We start from the raw sequence: 19,355 nt of genomic DNA on the forward strand, positions 1-19,355 counted from the left end.
TAATGTTATTAACATTATTTAATATTGCATTATTTTAGATTGAGAAACGGTATATTTCTCTATAATGCAGACTTAAATATTGTTAATAACATTAGTTAACACATCGCTCAGGAACTTACTAGTATAACCTGTTATATTCATATTGATATGCGCGTATAGGCCTCTGTACATGGTCAGTAATACTGTCAGTATCAACGAATACTGACAATATTATTTATTGTGTGTGGTTAATATTAACCACACACAATCAATAATATTGTCAATATTCGTTGATACTGACAACAGAGGCCTAATGGATTGACGTAGAATACTGACGATGATTTGGACTTAAATACATGCTTTTTCCTTAAGATCCATGTCGCCATAGATAATAATATACGTCAAATCACGTCAAACTGAAGTGAAATATTATTAATAATATCTGTTCGTATAAGATTATAAAAACTAATGTATACTGTCAGTAATACTGACTCACAATCAGTATTATTGACCGTGTAGTGAGGTCTTATAGGTTTGAATATCCCCCCTACTGGTCACTTGACCCTTTTAGTTCCAATTTTGGTACCTCAGAACCATTTTTTTTAAAATCATGTACATAGGGAAGATTCGAACCAAAAATCGTGGACATTACCGATACGATCGTGGACATTGGCTACATAGTTCAATGTCCACGTTTTGTGGACATAGAGGCGCTTCAAAATAAAGTTGCATCTATTGCGGTTACAGGAAATAAGCTCTCATGTTCTCTCTCAGATTTTTCTGTATAGTCGAAGTTTTAACTTAATGCATCGTATCAGATTGCGTCACTTGCGTCAAGTTTTATAATTACAGTTGTAAAGTGGTTACTTTTTTGAAATTGAGAGTTTTATTCAATTAACGGTAAGTGTGATTTAGTGCCGAGACACTACCGTGTCTCCAGATGTAGTTATTTCAAATATTTCAATATTTTGAACATGAATTGTGAATGTGTAACAAAATGTTGAAATGATGAAGAAACACAACCTCATTTATATGTATATAAAATCGTTTGTATACATGGAGATCAAGGAAGCAGAAATTTCTAGCTATCTAAATGTATATCAAGACATAGTCAAGTGCTTCTTTTTTATTGCTAATATTGCTAAATATGACTAAGTTCTCATGTATGATTTTAATTGATTTGTTTAAATCTGTTTAAATCTTACTGTTCTTCTTTTTTAAATTATGCTATTAATCTAAATATTTGTCTATCATAACTGATTATTTTAAAAACGGTGATGTACGGTGTTGTTTTCAGAATATTGATCATATGTTTTTTCTAGGGCGACAATGTGAAAAGTGTAAATTTTTATATGTCGCTCATTTATTGGAGCAACGGGCATAACTAAAGAATTATCATTTTTTAATTGTTTACATAAATAGAATGGCCTTTTGAAGTTCTTTATTTTAATAGATCAATATAACTTATTTGCTCATCATAAGAAAGCAATTTTATATCAATATATTGTATTATCACATTTTTTCAATTGCTTTGTTTTAAGGTAATTTCAAGTTACCATGGAAATTTCTAATTTTGTAATATAATAAAGTTGAAGTACCAAAATTAACGTATGCAAAATTTTACAGTATTTATGATGAAGTAAGAGAAAAAAATGTTGAAAATATAACCTTTCATGTATAAAAAACTTAGTGATAAATAAGGCTCAGAAATGCTTCTTTGACGAACTGCATATAAATCTTATCATAAACTTTTCTCGGAAACGAGATTATAGTAGTTTAAAAAATTAAGATTTTAATGGTCATAAAAAAGTAATAGATCAATGGCCATTTTAAAAAGATATTTATGTACATAAATTTGTATATAAATTTAACCTTGGAAAATAAAAATAATCTTGCTTTGTTTTTATTCGATGAAGATGCAACTTAATTTACTATTGTATGTTTCTACTACTTATTACTATATAATATTATTTTATTAAGATATACACTTAGTTTTTTAATATTTTACTCAAATTGTGCAGGTATTTGTAATTTTGGATGGGCCTTAATGAGCATCTCAAATTTTCAGCACTTTACTCTTTAGTAACCATCTTAACAATGTCTTATCTCATAAACCATGATTGTGTAATACTGCAAGTTGACTACTAGTACTGAAAATCTATATTTCCTGTTATGTATACTGATTATATTATACTGACAACAGTAATAAACAACCATCTAAGTTGTTATTGAGTAGTTTTAGTGAAAAATACTTAATATAAATACTTTTATTTTTGTACAATTAGTTATTATGAATAAAGGACTGCGTACGTTTCATATGGAAAAATAATCTTGGTCAAATTGGTTCGTTTTGAGATATGTTATACTCTTATGTTATATTCTTGTGATTCTGAACAAATGTTTCCATTGCCACATTCACATAAAATCAATTTAGATTAAAAGATATAGCGTTTTGAAGTGATAGAATTTGACGCTATATTATCTTCCTAAGATAACTTAATGCTTTTTCTATGTGTAATACAGTGTAATACCAGGTCGATTGATAAGTTTTTAGAATAAAGCCCAAGACACAATGCAAGGGAATAGCGATAGCGATAAGTTTCATCCTATGTGTATTCCTGTGTATTCAATTTCTGATAAGTTGAAACTTATTGCTATCGCTATACACATAGTTGCTTAGTTCTAAATTATCCATTTTGCATACATATTTTTTTATAGCAACTATGTGTTTTCTTTACACCAATTGATTCATCTCATTATTCTGTTCACAAAAGCATTAAGGTACTATTATCAAAAAGTCAATAGTTCACGAGTTATTAAACATTTTATGTCAATATGTACCAAATGAATGTGTCAAATATATATATCTCGTAAACTATTGGTTTTTTTATATCTCTTCCTTGATACTTTTATGTACAGAATAATTAGAGGAATCATATAATGAAAAAAATTCATATAATTCCATTAAAAAAAATGAAGTTGACCTTAAAATCTCCGAAGCGTCACCACCTAAAAAAATTATAACCAGCATATGTTATGGTCCTTTTAATACCGTACAACTTTTGTAATTAAAATATTTTCATACCTCTAAACATAACAGAGATGTTCAAGGTGGACAAAGTTATTACCCCACTGTATATAATATTAAAATACAATTTTAGAAAAAAACACTTATCTTGAATATGTTCTGATATGCATTTACAAATTCAAATGTGACCAAATGTTTTAAACAGAAATGTCTATAGCATAGACATCTTTGTCCCCATTACATTAATTGAACAAATAAGTCTTTACACATGCAACAAATTTTATTTATTACACATTTTACATATAATACGTAATTTTTTATATTATTAATAGCAATCTTTTTTTATTTTATAATTTTATTCTAAAATAATAAGTTTCTTTAAATTCGTTTCACACAATTTAACGATATGTTTACCTAATATTTTTATATCTATTAAAAAATGGTATTAGAAACATGCTTTTTGATTGCAAAAATAATTATATTTTTAATAAAAATGTTTTTTCTACATGCTTTCAGTGATATTAGAAGTTAATTATAAAATGGACGATTCCCATTTTATAATTGTAAATTCAGTTGATTGTACAGAATCTTTACCTAAAAATGTTATTGAAGGAAAAGATAGCGACGATGTTCTTATACAATTATATAAGGAACGAAGATATTTATATGATAATAGTCATAAGGATTTTCCAAATAAACAAATAAAAGGAAATGCATGGTTCGAAATTTCTACTATTATGCAACAGAAAAATTTAGGTTAATAGTTTTTCATTATTGTAATAATAGCTACGTTAATATGATATATATTAGTGTGTATTTAAATTTATGAATAACTCAATTAATATTAATTACAATTTTTATTTTTTTATAGGTAAGCACTACACACCTAAATATTGTCAAACAAGATTCACCTCTTTAAGAGATCAATATAATCGTGAAAAAAGAAATATTAGAAATAATTCCAAAATTGGAAATACTTGTACAAAACGGAGACCATTTCCATTTTTTACTCAATTATCTTTTCTTGACAATTTTATTAAAAGGCGAAGGTAAGTGGTATTACATTATAAAATTAATTAAAATAATTTTTTAATTGAAAATTTTTAGATACGTTTTTTGTTACTTTAGAACTTTTTCCAACATTGAACGAAACAGAAGGAATACACATCAATTCATAAAAGATACAACAGTAAAACAGGAAAATAACAATAATAATGAATCTACTAGCGAATCGGAATATGAACAGCAAAATACTGTCAAAGTATCTAAGAAAAGAATTATTAGTACCTGTCGAGATACATCTCAAGACATAGAGAATCTTGAGCAAGATCATAGTAACCGTACCAAACAAATAAATTGTTCAAGATTCAAAAGACGTAAAATTGAAGAAGCAAGAAATATTGAAGATACATTGACAAACATCAGTAAAACAATTCTGAATTTCCTCAAAAGTACAAGAAACACTTCAGATAATACACGAACAATTGATCAGTCATTTGCTAATTATATTCGCGTACATTTAGAAAATATTTCAGAACCCGAAAAAACAGTAAGAAAAAAGATGATAATTGATGCTCTTACTGCACCTATACATAAAAGAACAGTGTAAGAAATACTACGTTTCTAAAATTTTCTTATAAGAATGCTTTTAATTTTACAATTTAAATTTATGTATAAAAAATATCGGACTGTCCAAAATTCAAACAATAATGATGAATAAGGCAAATAAAAGTAAAAATGTCCGCATAGCAATTAACTGATTTAACATCTCTTTAAATATGGATCTGAAAGGGACATTGCAGTTATTGCATATTAGGACTTAATTTGAATTTACCGTTTAATTGAATTGCGTACCAATTATCGCGTTGAACATAATTACTCTCATTTACTCGTTATCCGTCATTATTATTTAAATTTATATATAAAAATATTAATTTTCAGATTTCTTCATGTTAAGATCTCTTTAATAGATGCTTATTAAGTATCAAAACTTAATTGTGAATTTTTTTCGTTAGTTTAGTTATATTTTCAAGTCCGGAAAAATTTTCGGCACACAGTTTTAAAATGATTACAAATTTGGTATATGTAAGTATATATACATATATACATAGTCCGTATTTAGAATGTGCTTACAACGTGTTAGCGCCTTAACATGCTATAGTTTATGTTACGCATATTATCGAATTTTAAAGATAAAAGTGCATTTTTATCCATAAAAATGCATTTTGAATACGGATCTATATATGTATATATATAATTCACATCAAATTATTTAAAAAGCATTAAGATCCAGCTTCGACCATTACAGCCAGTATATTCTATTTCTTATTTCTTGAGTTTTTATGTGTTTAAAATATGAGTAATTTGTAATATACAATTTTCTATTGTAATATTCTGTAGCATTAGTGGTACTCTTATATAATAGAAAATTATTATAATAAAGATATATCATGCATTATTGTTTTATTTCGTATCTAGATGTATCTATATGTAAAATATCGTTGCATCAGAAAAACCTCTGGTTGCATATATAAAATACTGATGTAATAATTATTTCATCATTTAGCTATCATATATTTTAAAATTTTAATTATAAAAATTATATTTTAAAAATAACATTAGATAAATGAAAATATTAATACAAAATTTATTATTATAATAAATACATAAGTACTTACATACTAAATATTAGCATTTTTTTAAACTAAAGGTTTTAAGATTTAAAAAAAATTAGATATTACATTTATATATGCAAAACTATATATAGTTATTTTTATTATAAATACTGAAAAATTATTGTGTGCGTGTGTGTGTGTCTACGAAACTAATAAATTATAAAGTTAGTACTGTGTTATCAGTTTATTATTTTTAATTACTTAAATTTAACAGTTATGCGACTTCCATAATGCGCTGAGTGTTTTTAAAAGTATCTCGTTGGTGATAGTTGACATCCACTTCTTCAGAAGGCGGTAGTTGGCGGTAGTGCCTTTTGCGATTACAGGTAAAAGGCTTTCATGTCCTTTCTCAGGTTTCTATATATGTATATTCTGTGGCTTTTTAAGCGGGGAGCACAGACTTTTGCATAACGCATATACCATATACATAAAGAATTTGATTGGTCCATTTTCTTATGCTTGAGTCAATGGACCAATCAAATTCTTTATGTATATGGTTTATGCGTTATGCACAAGTGTGTGTTGGTTTTGCATGATGCATAGAAAATCAACAAATCATAATCCTTCTTTTTCTCTCACTTCATGGAAGAGAAGCATTTTGATTGGTTGATTCTCTTAGGGTGCGTCCCGATGGAGAAAGAAATAGCAGAATGGAATGAGAACGGAACATTGATAGAAAAGAGATAGGATTGTTCTATCTCTTTTCTATCAATGTTCCGTTACTGTTCCGTTCCGTTATTTCTGACTCCATGTGACTGCACCCTTATGCGTCATGCAAAAGTGTGTGCTGCGGCCATTACGGCTACGTGAGTTATATGTTTAGTCTTGAGTTGAGTGTTGTTCCGTTTGTGTGATGACAAGACGTGACAAGATGAGCACAGTGGATGAAACGTCAAACGAACCAATATTGTACGAACTATTGGAATATTTTGTTCGTAAGCAAGAACCGGAATTGATAGTAAGTCAAAATTAATAACAAGATGTCAGATATATAAATTTTCACTGATTGTAATTCTACAATGAATCGGTAGTATGTAGTCTCATGCTGATTAATGAGTCAGTAGTCAGTAATCCTAAATCTTATAGATGAATCGTTGAAGTTGACTTAACAGTCAACTTGTAAGATAATCGATTTTCTTAAAACAGGCCAAATTAGACTCCATTCTTTTCCTATTAGTCGAGCTAAATAACTTGTACAATTAACGACTTATTGTATCAATGATATATCAACCGGAAAACTTATGTTTTTAAATTTAAAAAATTAGGTTTTTTTTAATTTGCTTAAGAGAGAGTTTAATGATTAAAGTCGAATAGGTTTTCTATAATAAACCATTATAGATTTAAACTTTAAATCTTAAGTCATAAGAAACTAATCAATCGTGATCAATTATTTTTCTTACATTCAATTGTGATTTGTCAATTTCTTATAATTTATGACTATCACTTATAATTTAAGACTATCAACTCATTGTAGACCTCCACTTAGAAGTTAGTTGCCAACCAACTCTTATCAATTTATCAATTTTAATAAATTACTTAAGTCACCGACTATCTTTCAGACTCATTTCTGATTTATCAACTACTGATTATTGATTACCAACTCGCTAGTCATTATAGAATTAGATAAGAATGTTTATTCGAATCCAATTCTGACTCAACTTTAACCCAATTCTGACCAGATTCCTTCAGTGAAAACTTAGTTATTCTATACATTCATGCAGGGGGAAATAACAGAGTTAAGAAACATTATTGTAGTTAAATCTTTAAAATGTTTCCATATTTTAGAAATGCAAGAACGATACAGCTATCCTTTCAACTACTGGAACGATAAAAAATGCTCTCAGGTACCTCAACAACAGATACTCCTTACCTGAAAGCATCTCACAACAAGTTAGTCTTACACTACCTTGGAAGTTTGCTGTGGGAGATCATGGTCGGGTACTTGCTATTTTACAAGAGAATATCATTGAAATACGAAAGGCTAAAGATGAATATTCTTCTATAGTAGGAAAGGCATTTGGTAAATAATATATTAATATATCATATTAGAGTACTATTAATGTGATAGATATCTAATTCTCTATATCTCTTATATGTAAAATGCTTAAGACCATTGCATGTAAAAGAATTTTAGTCATAATTGTAAAGAAAATCATAAGCAAATTTACGTTTTAGAATGTTTAAGCATGATTGATCGATATATTTACTTATGATATTATGCTACAAATTTTTTATATATGAATGACTTTAATGTATTTTCTAGTTCCAAAGGATGCTTTTCCTCAGTGGCGTAAACTTGTCTGGAGTCCCGATGGAATGATCTTAGCATTGGCATCTAGTAGTGGCTATACATCTTTTTACAACGCACTGGGAAATAATATTTTTAATATAAGCTCGAAAACAATTTCACAAAGTCCTCATATTCTTGAAGCTGGTGACGCTATAGCATCAATGTTGTTTCTTAAACCAAGGATAATGAATGAAAAATGGATCTATGAATTTATTTTAATTTCATACAGCGGGTTACTCAGATCTTATTATATTTCTACAAGTGGTTTCAATGCAAATTATAACTTTTCTTTTGGCAATTTTTACAAAAACGGTGTTAACATTGTTACCTATGATGAAAAACATAATTTATTTTATGTTGCTGGAAATATGTTAACGCAAAAATTGACGGTAAATAAATATATATATATATATATATAAATTATGATACATAATCTTTTAAATATAAATATATTTATATATTGTTTCAGTCTACTGCATCCGAATCTGGATTAACTTCGTGGCGACTTTTGAATGATTATCCATACTGCAAATTATCATTTACATTTGAAGATTCTACTACCAGCAATTCGCGATTTTCTATATGGAATTTAATTCCTATTTTCAATTTTCAATCAGAGTCAATTATATTTTCTATAAAAATTTCACCAAATGGTGAATTTCTGGCTTGTTTGCATATGGATGGTTCAGTCTCACTGTGGAATTTGCCAAATTTAATATTACAAAAAAAATGGAAGTTGTCTGAACAACCAGAATATGATATATCTAATCCTTTAGGATTTACAAAATCTAAAAAATTTCCACCAGGATTTACAGAATTTCATCCAATAGATATTGGCTGGTGGAATGATCAGGTAAGATATCTGATTATTTAAAAATACAAAGTTAATCATTTTTTAAAGCAATGTTAATTTGTTAATGAGATATTACTATTAAATCTAGCATAAATGGCCACGCCACAGTTGTACTTATATTACAATAATGTATTATTTACATAAATTCGTCTATTATCAGTTAATAAATCGTTGTGAATTTGTAAAATGTTAAGTTATGTATGACTTCGCATGTTAAGTATAATAACATAGGATAAATTTATTTAAATAATACATTACTGTTGTATATAACTACATGTGGTAATTTATTTCCCTTTGATTAAAAATTGTAATTAGTTAAGCCTATTATAATGTTCTATATGTATATGTAAAATATTACTATTTTTTAAAATAAATTTTCTGTTTGAAGGCTATTATAATAGCTCGATATTCAGGCTCTACTTCAGTCTGCTCCATATGGAATCTAAAAAATCTTTTAGGCGTTAGTCCAGAATTTCTAGCAGGCCAACCACAAATATGCGAACTTGGTTTAGAAAAAGGATTTTTGTGTTTAGATTGCGAAACTTTTATTACAAGTAAAAAACGAAGTCGAGAACCCAACGACGGTCATTTGTCAGGTTTGTTTATATATATTTATTGTTTACTACTTTATAACTATCTTATATATAACATTATTTATTAACTAATTGTATATGATCTCTTCATTAAGAATGTAGGAATTTATCACATAAATATTACATATATATATATATATATATATATATAAATAACAAAATCAATTCCATTTTAAATAAAATTTAATTTTATTATAATTATCTTTAATCTTATATAAAGAAGCATCATCTGAAAGTGAGAAGGACGATGATGAATTGGAACCTGTTACTATATTAAATTATACTACAAATTTAGTACAGAGCACATTGTATTCAATAACCGATATTGAAAGATTTCAACCAAAAAGAAAGAAATCGAAAGTATTGCATCGAACTTATAGAATTCTGGGCTTAAAAAGCACTACTCCGGAAGAGTTATACTCTAGAAAAATAGACATTGAGGTATATGTATAAATAGTTTTACGTTTTATTTAATTTGGTTATTAATTAACTTTTATTCATCGAATAAAAAATTAATAGGTTATATTTTAGGAATACGAGGAAGCTTTGGCTTTAGCAAATACATATAATTTGGATACAGATCTTGTATACCAAACCCAGTGGAGAAAGTCAGAATTATCTTTAAATGCTATTACAGAACATTTAAGTAAAATAAGCAAAAGATCTTGGGTTTTAAATGAATGTGTTGTACGCGTCCCTGATACTATGGAAGCTGCAAGAGAATTATTAAATTTCGGATTGAAAGGTGCAAATCTAGAAACTTTAGTAGCTATCGATATTTGCGACAATGACAAATTTGTAACTCCCGATACAGATGACGATTGGCAAACGCTAGATCAAATTACTGTAAGTTTAAGACAGGTAAGCAAAACTATATGTGATAATATGTCTTATAAAATACAGCCTCACTTATGTATATTATAAAGAAAAATTGTATGTAATTTAATTTAATTAATAGGTACAGAAAGTCAATGAAATGCTTGAAAAAATAGACATAAAAAATTTATCTGAAGCACAGAAAGATTTAATTAGATATCGGAGGCAACTTCTAAATCATTTAGACAAATTGCTCACGTATGAAATTATATTAGAATCGCCACTCAAATACAAGAAAGAATTTTATGAAGAGTTTCGAAGGTTATCACCTATTAAAAACGCAATTAGGTATTAATATAGTAACATACTTTGTCACTGATTTATGAAATATTATATATTTTTTGTTATAAATATTCTTTAAATTACAGATTTGCCAAAGATAGTGATTATCGAGCTGTTGAAATTATGTTTACCTATTATGGAGAAACTTTATTGCCTCATTGGTTAGCAATTATCAGCTTTTTTCCAGAAACTTTAAATACATTAGATTACCAAAAACTGCTACCAGAATGTGATTTGGAAAGTCAATTATTTTTGTTATATCAACGTGAATTACGACAAAAAGATTGGTCAGAAAGACACGAATTTAATGAAATAATAAATTTCGATTTGGATGATCAAGCAGAAATATTATACGAGTTGGATCCTTCACTATTAATATATAAGTAAAAATACTTTGTATTATACAAGATATCCTGATTTTAAATGATAAAATTTCGGGTGTAGAGGATCGAAAAATTAAAAAAAAAAATTCTTTAAAGATATGCTCGTTTTTGTTTTATTAAAAAAAAAAAAATTAAAAAGAAAGAGAGACATATAAATAGTTTTAATTTTTATATAACTATACGAATACGAAGCCTATAACAGTCTAAGCTAATATATTAATTAGCAATTAAAGATCCAAACTAGACTGTTATAGGCTTCGTATTCATATAGTTATATTCTTACATTAACGGTCTTTAGTACTGAATATTATTTAATTTTTATACTTATTTATTTACACTTATTTATTCAAGTTGTTATTTAATGTAGCTATTGTTCAAAGTGTTGTCTTATGCAGCATTGTACGCATTGCAGCTCGTGTTGCAATCAAACACTGATCTGGTCAATGTAATGACTCACCAAGCCGGTACTCTTTTGTCCAAAAATCAGTGCGCATATTGCCTCTGAAGTATTATCGCTGAAGAAGTAAAAAAATTAAAATAATATTTCGCTTTGAAAACAAATAATATTTCGAAAATTACATTTTGTCTTTTTTGATTCCTTACACGCTCTCGAAGTTTGGCCATATAAATTTGGGACATCTTGTATTATCTATATTTTCTATTTAGTTATATTATCTAATCATCATTATTTTTTCTTTAGAAACGCACAACTTACATCAGATTTATTACAAAAATGGTATAGAACTCGTGCTTATGAAATTGAAAAGAATAGCTCTTTAGTAGATAATGCTTTGCAGTTAGTTAAAATTGGAAAGTCTCATAATATTAAAGGCTTGGAAGACTTGTTATTAGAATTGGAAACTTTAGACGATCTTGTGTACACCGTGCATTTGGAGGATATGCCGTTAGATAAATTAGAGAAAATGAGCAACATGGAAAAGATAAAGCTTTTGATGAGTACATCAAATGAAGTAAATTTTGTTGAAAATATAAAGAATCTTTTATTGCCTTTTATTAAACGAAGGCATCAATATTTGGTATGTATAGTAAAATTTGAGTCACTGCAATTACATGTATATACAGAATGTTATAACAGAATATTATTTTTATATAAATTTTACATATTTTAGGGTGGAGATCTTCAGAAATTCTTATTAAGTGATTATCTAATCTGCTTAAGTAAAGACGATTTGACGTTTCCAGTTAAATTTTTTGAATATTTAAAACAGACACAGGATATTGAAATAATTGAATCGATAGATGATGTTGTTACTTTAGCTTTAGATTGTATATATGCCTGTGACAATCTTGATATGTACGAAAAAGCTAAAGATATTCTAGATTCGATATCTAAAGATCATGATGAAACAAGATCAAACACAACACGAGAAGATATATTAATATGGGATATATCATTATTAAAAGAATGTGAAGGAGAACTTGACTGTGTTAGAATTTTAAGCAAATACGGTGTAAAAATAACGTTAAAATTTATACAAGAGAATATAAACGATCCTGATGTTGCTAAATCACTGTTAATCCAAACAGCAAGAAGTTTAAATAAAAGGTTGTGTCAAGCGTATAATATTTATAAATTTTAAATGATTATCATAATAGACATATGAGAGACTATGTATTTATTATTTCAGTTTGATACCTCCAGATGAAAGGGAATGGGCGCAATTATTAAACGATATGTTGGATGTACATGGATTGATTTTTTCATGTATTGCTGTTGAAACCTGTTTCGAAATATGTGTTTCGGCTCGTTTACTTTCCAGAATTAAATGTATTATTCGCAATTGTGCGACGTTAATAGAAACTAAGAAAAATGAAAAATCTTTGTTAAAAGTATCCTATGAGAAAGCGATTGATCTTATATTAGAAGCATCCAAAGAATATTTTAATGGTTCAAGAACGCTTACGGATCCACACATGGAATTAGCTAAGTAAGTATTTATTGTTAACATAATGATAATTATATGTAAATATATAATAACTTGTTCTGAAATATAACCTATTTCAATAATTATTCTAGAACTTGCTTGGATCTTATTGAAGATGATAACATAAAAATTAAAGAAGAATATGATCTTATTAAATCGCTTCAAATACTGAATGAATTTAATATTGATATATTACCTCTTCAAGTTAGATTAACGGTAGATAGATTAAACTTGATTGAACGCTGTTTAAATAATCAAAGAGATGCTTATAAAAATCAACAAAGATTATTAATGTTAGCAACTTATTTACGAATCGAAGAAAATAACAGTAGACTTCGTGAAAGAAAAATTTCGGAATTAATAGCTAAAAAAGCATTCGAGGTAAGATATAGCCTTCTTCTCTACGTTTTTTTTATAATTTAAAGTGTTTTTTTTTTTAAATAAAATGTAAAGATTGATATATTATATATTATTATATATTTCTTATTTCATAGACTGAAGATTATAATACATGTGCCACGATATGTATGCAGTTAGCAGAAAACAATTATCTTTCTGCTTGGGAAATATGTTTAAATTTGGGACGTTGTGATAATTATCAGGATTTAAAAATTAGACAAAAGTGTCTATGGTTTGCTGTAAATAATGGTCCTTGTGACATATTGGGTAATGTTTTAGAACATATATATTTGTTAGAAATACAAATGTTACATAAGAATTTGAAATTGTGGATGCCCGTTACGGAATTTGAAAATTTAAAAGATGAAGAAAGTGATACAAGCGAAGATGATTTTACGGATGCTATGACAACGGTAAAAGAAATTACTTTAATGAACTATACTAAATTTAATACTTTCCATATATATTGTATAATACGAGATATAAAAAAAAATATATTATGTAATTTACAGCCACAGATAGAAACGAAAGAGTTTGTCCCAAAAATATTGGAAACTTCAACAGGGATTGTAAAAAGTTCAGCTAACATCATGAAAGAATCTACATTTAGTTTAATAAGAAACATCAGTGATACTAATTTTTGGAAATCTAGATTGAATCTTAACTTTAAAAATAAATTAGAAACTAATGAACAACATGAATTTGAAGTGGAACAACACAAAGAAGACACCAATCTTCAAAGTTTTCCATGCTATTATGAATCCTTACACGAACTGTATAGGATAAGCGATAATGAGACAAATTACAATAAGTATTCTATGACAGACATAGAAAATACAAAATTAAAATGTTGCCGAGCGCTTTTAAGAATAACCATGTTGAGTGAATCCTCTTGTTGTGGGCTAGAAATAAGTGACATTAATCATTGTAAGTATTATATTATTAAAAATATATTTAATCGTAAATGTTTGTGTAACAAAAATTACAAAATTATTTTATTAATTTCAGTACTTTTAGAATGCGCAAAACACACTATGTCAAATGACTGGTTACTTAGTATGGCGTATCTATTGAGTTTAAATAGAGATCGTATTTTAGATGCTCAAACAATCTTTATAGATTTGCCACAAACTGAATTGTATATACAGACTGCGCTCTATTACTATTCATTAGAACTGTATAAGAAATTATACACTAATTGTGAAAAATTATATTTATATAATCCATTAGATTTAGTGAAAACTATGCTAATTGCAGCACATAAATCTGAAGAATGTGATATTGTTAAAGCATTACAATATTGGCAAAGTCATCTACTTCTTGAAGCACATATTAGTAATATGAAACAAGTGAAAGTAAAAGATATAAATACATTAGAATTGGAACAAATTACTACCCATGCACATTCTGAAGAGACTGTGAAAATCTCAAAATCCATTAATGAAGAACAAGTATCTGTAGAATGTGTCGATGTAACTAATATTCCATCAAATTCTAAGGCAAATGAAGATCTGAAAACGGTTATCTCAGGTGATATTGATACCGTAGAATGGACAGATGATTGGGGTGATTTTTCCGATGATAGCATGGAAGCAAATAATGATAAGAAGGATAAAATTAGATCCAAAGAAATTTCACAAGAAGAACCCGTTCTTTCTCTTGATTGCACCATTGCCGAGTATGAGACAGAGGAAGATCGATTTAAGCTATTTAAGAAACGGTTTAATCAAATAAATAATTTAGAGCAATATCAGGAAGTGAAAAGAATGATATTGCAGTGGCCGAAATTTAATGTGCCAGAGCATACCACAATAGATAATCATCCAGTTTTAAAAATGATGAAAGTGATAATTGCTCTTATAGAATCAAATACGACTGATTTTGAAGAAAAAATATTAAAAGAGTATGAGAAACTTATTGAATTATTAGAGTCTAAGGAGGTATTGTAATGAATTGCATTATTTCTTTTTTACAGATAATTAAATATTATATTTATCTAAATATATTTTGTAACACAGATTCTCAAACAATTTTTGAAGCTAGAACGAGATCACATTAGCTTTGTACAAAGCCTTTACATAAGATTGTGTTCTCAAGACATTTCGATGCATAAAGAAGCAGTAACTCTTATTAAAGAACAACAGGTCATTGTCGTCTATCTATGCGTCTATAAAAAGTTAACTCTTAAATATATAATTTAATTTTATTTTTTCAGACTGTTTTGTTACCACCATTAATACTGGAAAAACTTTTTCGAAATGATTTAACAGCACTGTTTAAACCAGATCACATTATATACAAACAGATAATCGAATATGTCTTTGTAAATGAGTCTCTAACCGGCATTGAGGAAAATGCAAAAGTACTTGTAAACGAGTTAAAAAAACAGAAATATATACTAGAGGCTTTGCAAATTATAAAATTAATGGAGAGAATACCATCGGTCTTATGCACATTTGATACTTGTTTTCAGCTATTAATGCAGGAATGAATCCTGAATGTAAAAAAAAAACTGTGATGCATATTAAATATAAAGGGAGATTACAGAAAAGGTATTTATTATGAGTAATCTCTCTGTTTTGTATAAAAATTTTTAAAAGACGTGCATGCGATATGGAATTTAAAGTTGCCTCAGTTACAAAATCTATTATATTTCGTGAGGAAAGAACGTAAGAAAGACTGAAACAATTTTGAATCCTCCCGCAAAGCTTTCTATGACTATATTTTGAAAGATTTATATATCTTTTTTGTATATACGAAAGAATTTATTTGTAAATATGTATAATTATAAATTGCGTTTAAAGAATAAGAATCTATTTGATGAAGAAATTCAGATAGTGTCTAACTAGCGTATATCCTTATGCCTTAATCAATCCCTTTGTGATAGAGCGAGTTTACCAGTATTTTCTAAATCGAGTAAGCTCCTTTGATTCAGTGTATCTCAAAGGTAATAACTGGGTTCACCAACGCTATCTTCGTTGATTTTATCAGCCATGATAAGATTGAATTATTTAGTCACCGCGATACGTTATATCGTGCTGCATCGTGTTGTACGCTCAATTACCATTGATGTAAATATTATTGCGCGTTGTACCCTCCAGTTGTGCTGAATGTCAACGATGATTGAGCGTGGACTACGCTCCCTACGCATATGATCGCTTGTCTAGCTTGGCAAACTGCTCCGTCCATCTGAGAATTTAGTTTGCCGCTTCCTTCGGTTGAATAAACACGTCCTCCAGTCGGGTGAGTCAATATATTTATGTATATGTCTGTGGCCACGAATATCCGGTTGCTTATCACATGTATTTATAAACGTGTATGTTTGTGTGTTCAAAAATACTTAAAATTTTTATTATCTTTATTAATTCTACTGAATGTAACAGGAATATGCTTTTTTTTAAATTTTAATTTGTAAAAAAATACGTAACAAGTTTATTTATATATTACTTCTTTGCTATAAATTACTCATTTGTTCGATGTTGAATATTTTGTTTAAAATGTGTATATGTGCGTGTGTGTACTAAAAGTACATTTTAAATAAAATTAAAATTATAATACAATCTAATTATCATTTGAAATGATAATTAGATTATATTATAATTTTATCATAAGAAATGAATATTAAGTAGCTTTGTTATTATGACAGTATCAGGTTTTGTGTGTAATCATTTTTATTATTTATAATTTATTTTTTATCCTGCTAATGTTAATTCAATCAATTGATAAATTGTTCTCACAATATACAAAAATTTTATAGCTGTAGCTTATCTGTACAGTTTAACAATTAATCAGCCGAAGAACAAAGAAGATATTCCAGCTACGGCTTTACTCACCGTTCCAAACGCCCTTCCTCGCTCTCTCTCTTCGCTGTGCAGGAAACGTACGTTGCTCTTTTTCATCGACCCGGCTTCCCCCTTAATAACTCACGGCTATTTTTGCGTCGTGCTTCACGACAGTATGGAGTACAATGACACGCTGCTCATCCCAGGTCAGCATATACGCCCGCCCGTGAACGAAGAGACGGCGATTGCACTGCTGGAGCGACTCTACGGTATGAAGGCGACGAATGTGCGCGAATTAAACTCTTATGACGACCGCAATTACCATATGATATGTGATGAGACGACCGTGAATCCACACGTGATCAGCCCGGAAAAGGCCGGCTATGTTCTTAAGGTGATCAACTCCTTGGATTCCCGTAAGACTGATGTGATAGAAGCGCAGACAGAGTTAATGATTTTCCTCAATGAGCGAAACGTCTGTTGCCCGTTACCGATTAAGAATATCAACGGCGTGTACTTTTCTTTAGAGACTCTGAAGAGCGAGAATACCATGGAGAAGTATGCCGTGAAGCTGTTGGTCTATCGTCCCGGTGAGCTGTTGTATCATGTAAAAATAACCGACGAATTGTTGCGCAAGGTCGGCAGCTTCACCGCGAGAATTGACGAGATATTCATGGGCTTCAATCACCCTGCCTTCGATGATCGCAAATCATTGTGGATGTTGACTTCGGTGCCGCGAGTGCAGCAGTTCACGTATGCGATCAAGAGTTCGTTGGATAAGCAGCTGGTGCACGACGTGATCTTAAGTTTCCAAAGGGAGGTATTACCAATCACAGACCAACTGGAGCAAACGATCATACATGGTGATCTGAATGAGCACAACATCCTTGTGAGTCCCGACGGTAAAGACATCGTCGCCGTGATCGATTTCGGTGATTGTCACAGGACTTGTCGTATTTTTGAACTAGCGGTAGTTCTTTGCTACATGATTCTACAAACAGTCGATGTAGAAATGGGTAGATGCGTCGTGGAGGGTTACGAAAAAATCAAGAAGTTAACCGACATGGAAAAGAAGATTCTCAAGATCAGCGTATGCGCTAGAATATGCCAAAGTTTGGTAATGGGCGCTTATTCGCACTTGCACGATCCTGAAAATCAGTATTTACTGACCACACAGAAAACCGGGTGGATGTTACTAAAGAGATTGTGGCCCATGAGTCGAGAGGATGTGATGCAAGCTTGGGGATTGACTATTTCCTAAACGAATAATCTTGATCAGTTTGCCGAATTAATGAATTAAGTGCTTAATTAAGAAAATAAGATTATTTACAGCTTTGACTATACATTTTTATATAAATATTTGAACGTATTTAATAATTACCTTTTGGAAATAATTAGGCAAAATTATAATTATTAGATTAGGTCGGCGGAAATAGAGGTGTTGAACTTTGAAAAATTTATTTTAGCATTACATATCTATCGGTTTTTAAAGGACGTAATAATATTAATCAGTAATTGAGCGTTTTTAATTGCAGTCATTTATCTATATGTATCAATAAGAATATCTAAAAAGAGCAATATTGTAACTCTAATATTCATAAAGTTTTGTATTCACTTAATATATTTTATTTTACAGTTTTGATTTTATAATTATATTATCTAAATTTCTTCTCTATTATGTTTTTTTTTTTTTTATTAAAACATAATACTTATCGTCTAAGTCAATTACGAGAGCAATAATTCTATATTTTATATTACTTACATAAATGTAAAATATATTTGAAAATATATAATAGGAAAAAGAAAGATATTTTTCAATTATTATTTATTTGCTCAAATGATGCCTCTACGACTGTTAATAAAATAGTATATAGCCGATATTCATAATCGTTCTTTAGTAAATTGAGTTATCATAGAAATTTCTAATTTTTTTATAATGAAGTTAAAGTGCCGAATTTAACTTGTGCAAAATTCTAGAGTAGGTCAACAATGAAACAAGAGGAAAAAAATGTTGAAATTTGTGAAAATTTTACTTTTTATGTATAACTTAGTGACAGATAAGGCTTGGAGATACTACTTTAGCTAATTGCACACATTTTATCATAGATTTCTCAAAAATGAGAATATAATAGTTTAAAATATTACTGGTCACATATAAAAAAAACTAATATCAAGTGAAATGTAATGGTGATATATGACATGATATGAGATAAATTTTATTTATCATCGCAACATTGCTAGAAGATTCTTGAGCGTTGTAAAGGATGCA

At 28.7% G+C, this 19,355-nt stretch overlaps 2 protein-coding genes across 3 annotated transcripts; both read left to right on the forward strand.

The window, feature by feature from the left end:
• Positions 1-6,538: 6,538 nt before the first annotated feature.
• LOC108773726 (neuroblastoma-amplified sequence) lies at positions 6,539-16,006 on the forward strand. Its single transcript, XM_018539640.1, has 18 exons — positions 6,539-6,640; positions 7,468-7,702; positions 7,946-8,361; positions 8,442-8,825; positions 9,214-9,421; positions 9,639-9,859; positions 9,950-10,279; positions 10,377-10,582; positions 10,663-10,959; positions 11,660-11,996; positions 12,090-12,526; positions 12,609-12,908; positions 12,998-13,286; positions 13,400-13,717; positions 13,817-14,231; positions 14,313-15,244; positions 15,323-15,448; positions 15,520-16,006. Exons 1-18 carry the CDS (start codon positions 6,554-6,556, stop codon positions 15,793-15,795), a joined length of 5,814 nt encoding a protein of 1,937 aa, XP_018395142.1. The 5' UTR covers positions 6,539-6,553; the 3' UTR covers positions 15,796-16,006.
• A 204-nt stretch (positions 16,007-16,210) lies between these two features.
• On the forward strand, positions 16,211-18,398 carry LOC108773744 (hydroxylysine kinase). 2 transcript variants are annotated; one of them, XM_018539673.1, is made up of 3 exons: positions 16,211-16,547; positions 17,081-17,184; positions 17,261-18,398. In XM_018539673.1, the coding sequence occupies exon 3, from the start codon at positions 17,262-17,264 to the stop codon at positions 18,345-18,347; it is 1,086 nt and encodes a 361-aa protein (XP_018395175.1). In that variant the 5' UTR covers positions 16,211-16,547; positions 17,081-17,184; position 17,261; the 3' UTR covers positions 18,348-18,398. The 2 variants fall into 2 exon arrangements, with proteins under 2 accessions (XP_018395175.1, XP_018395165.1); XM_018539663.1 differs by having other exon boundaries at positions 17,081-18,398.
• Positions 18,399-19,355: the final 957 nt, after the last annotated feature.

This window comes from Cyphomyrmex costatus, unplaced genomic scaffold, assembly GCF_001594065.2.
Source record: "Cyphomyrmex costatus isolate MS0001 unplaced genomic scaffold, Ccosl1.0 scaffold1034, whole genome shotgun sequence".
In the NCBI taxonomy this organism is placed as follows: Eukaryota; Metazoa; Arthropoda; class Insecta; order Hymenoptera; family Formicidae; genus Cyphomyrmex; species Cyphomyrmex costatus.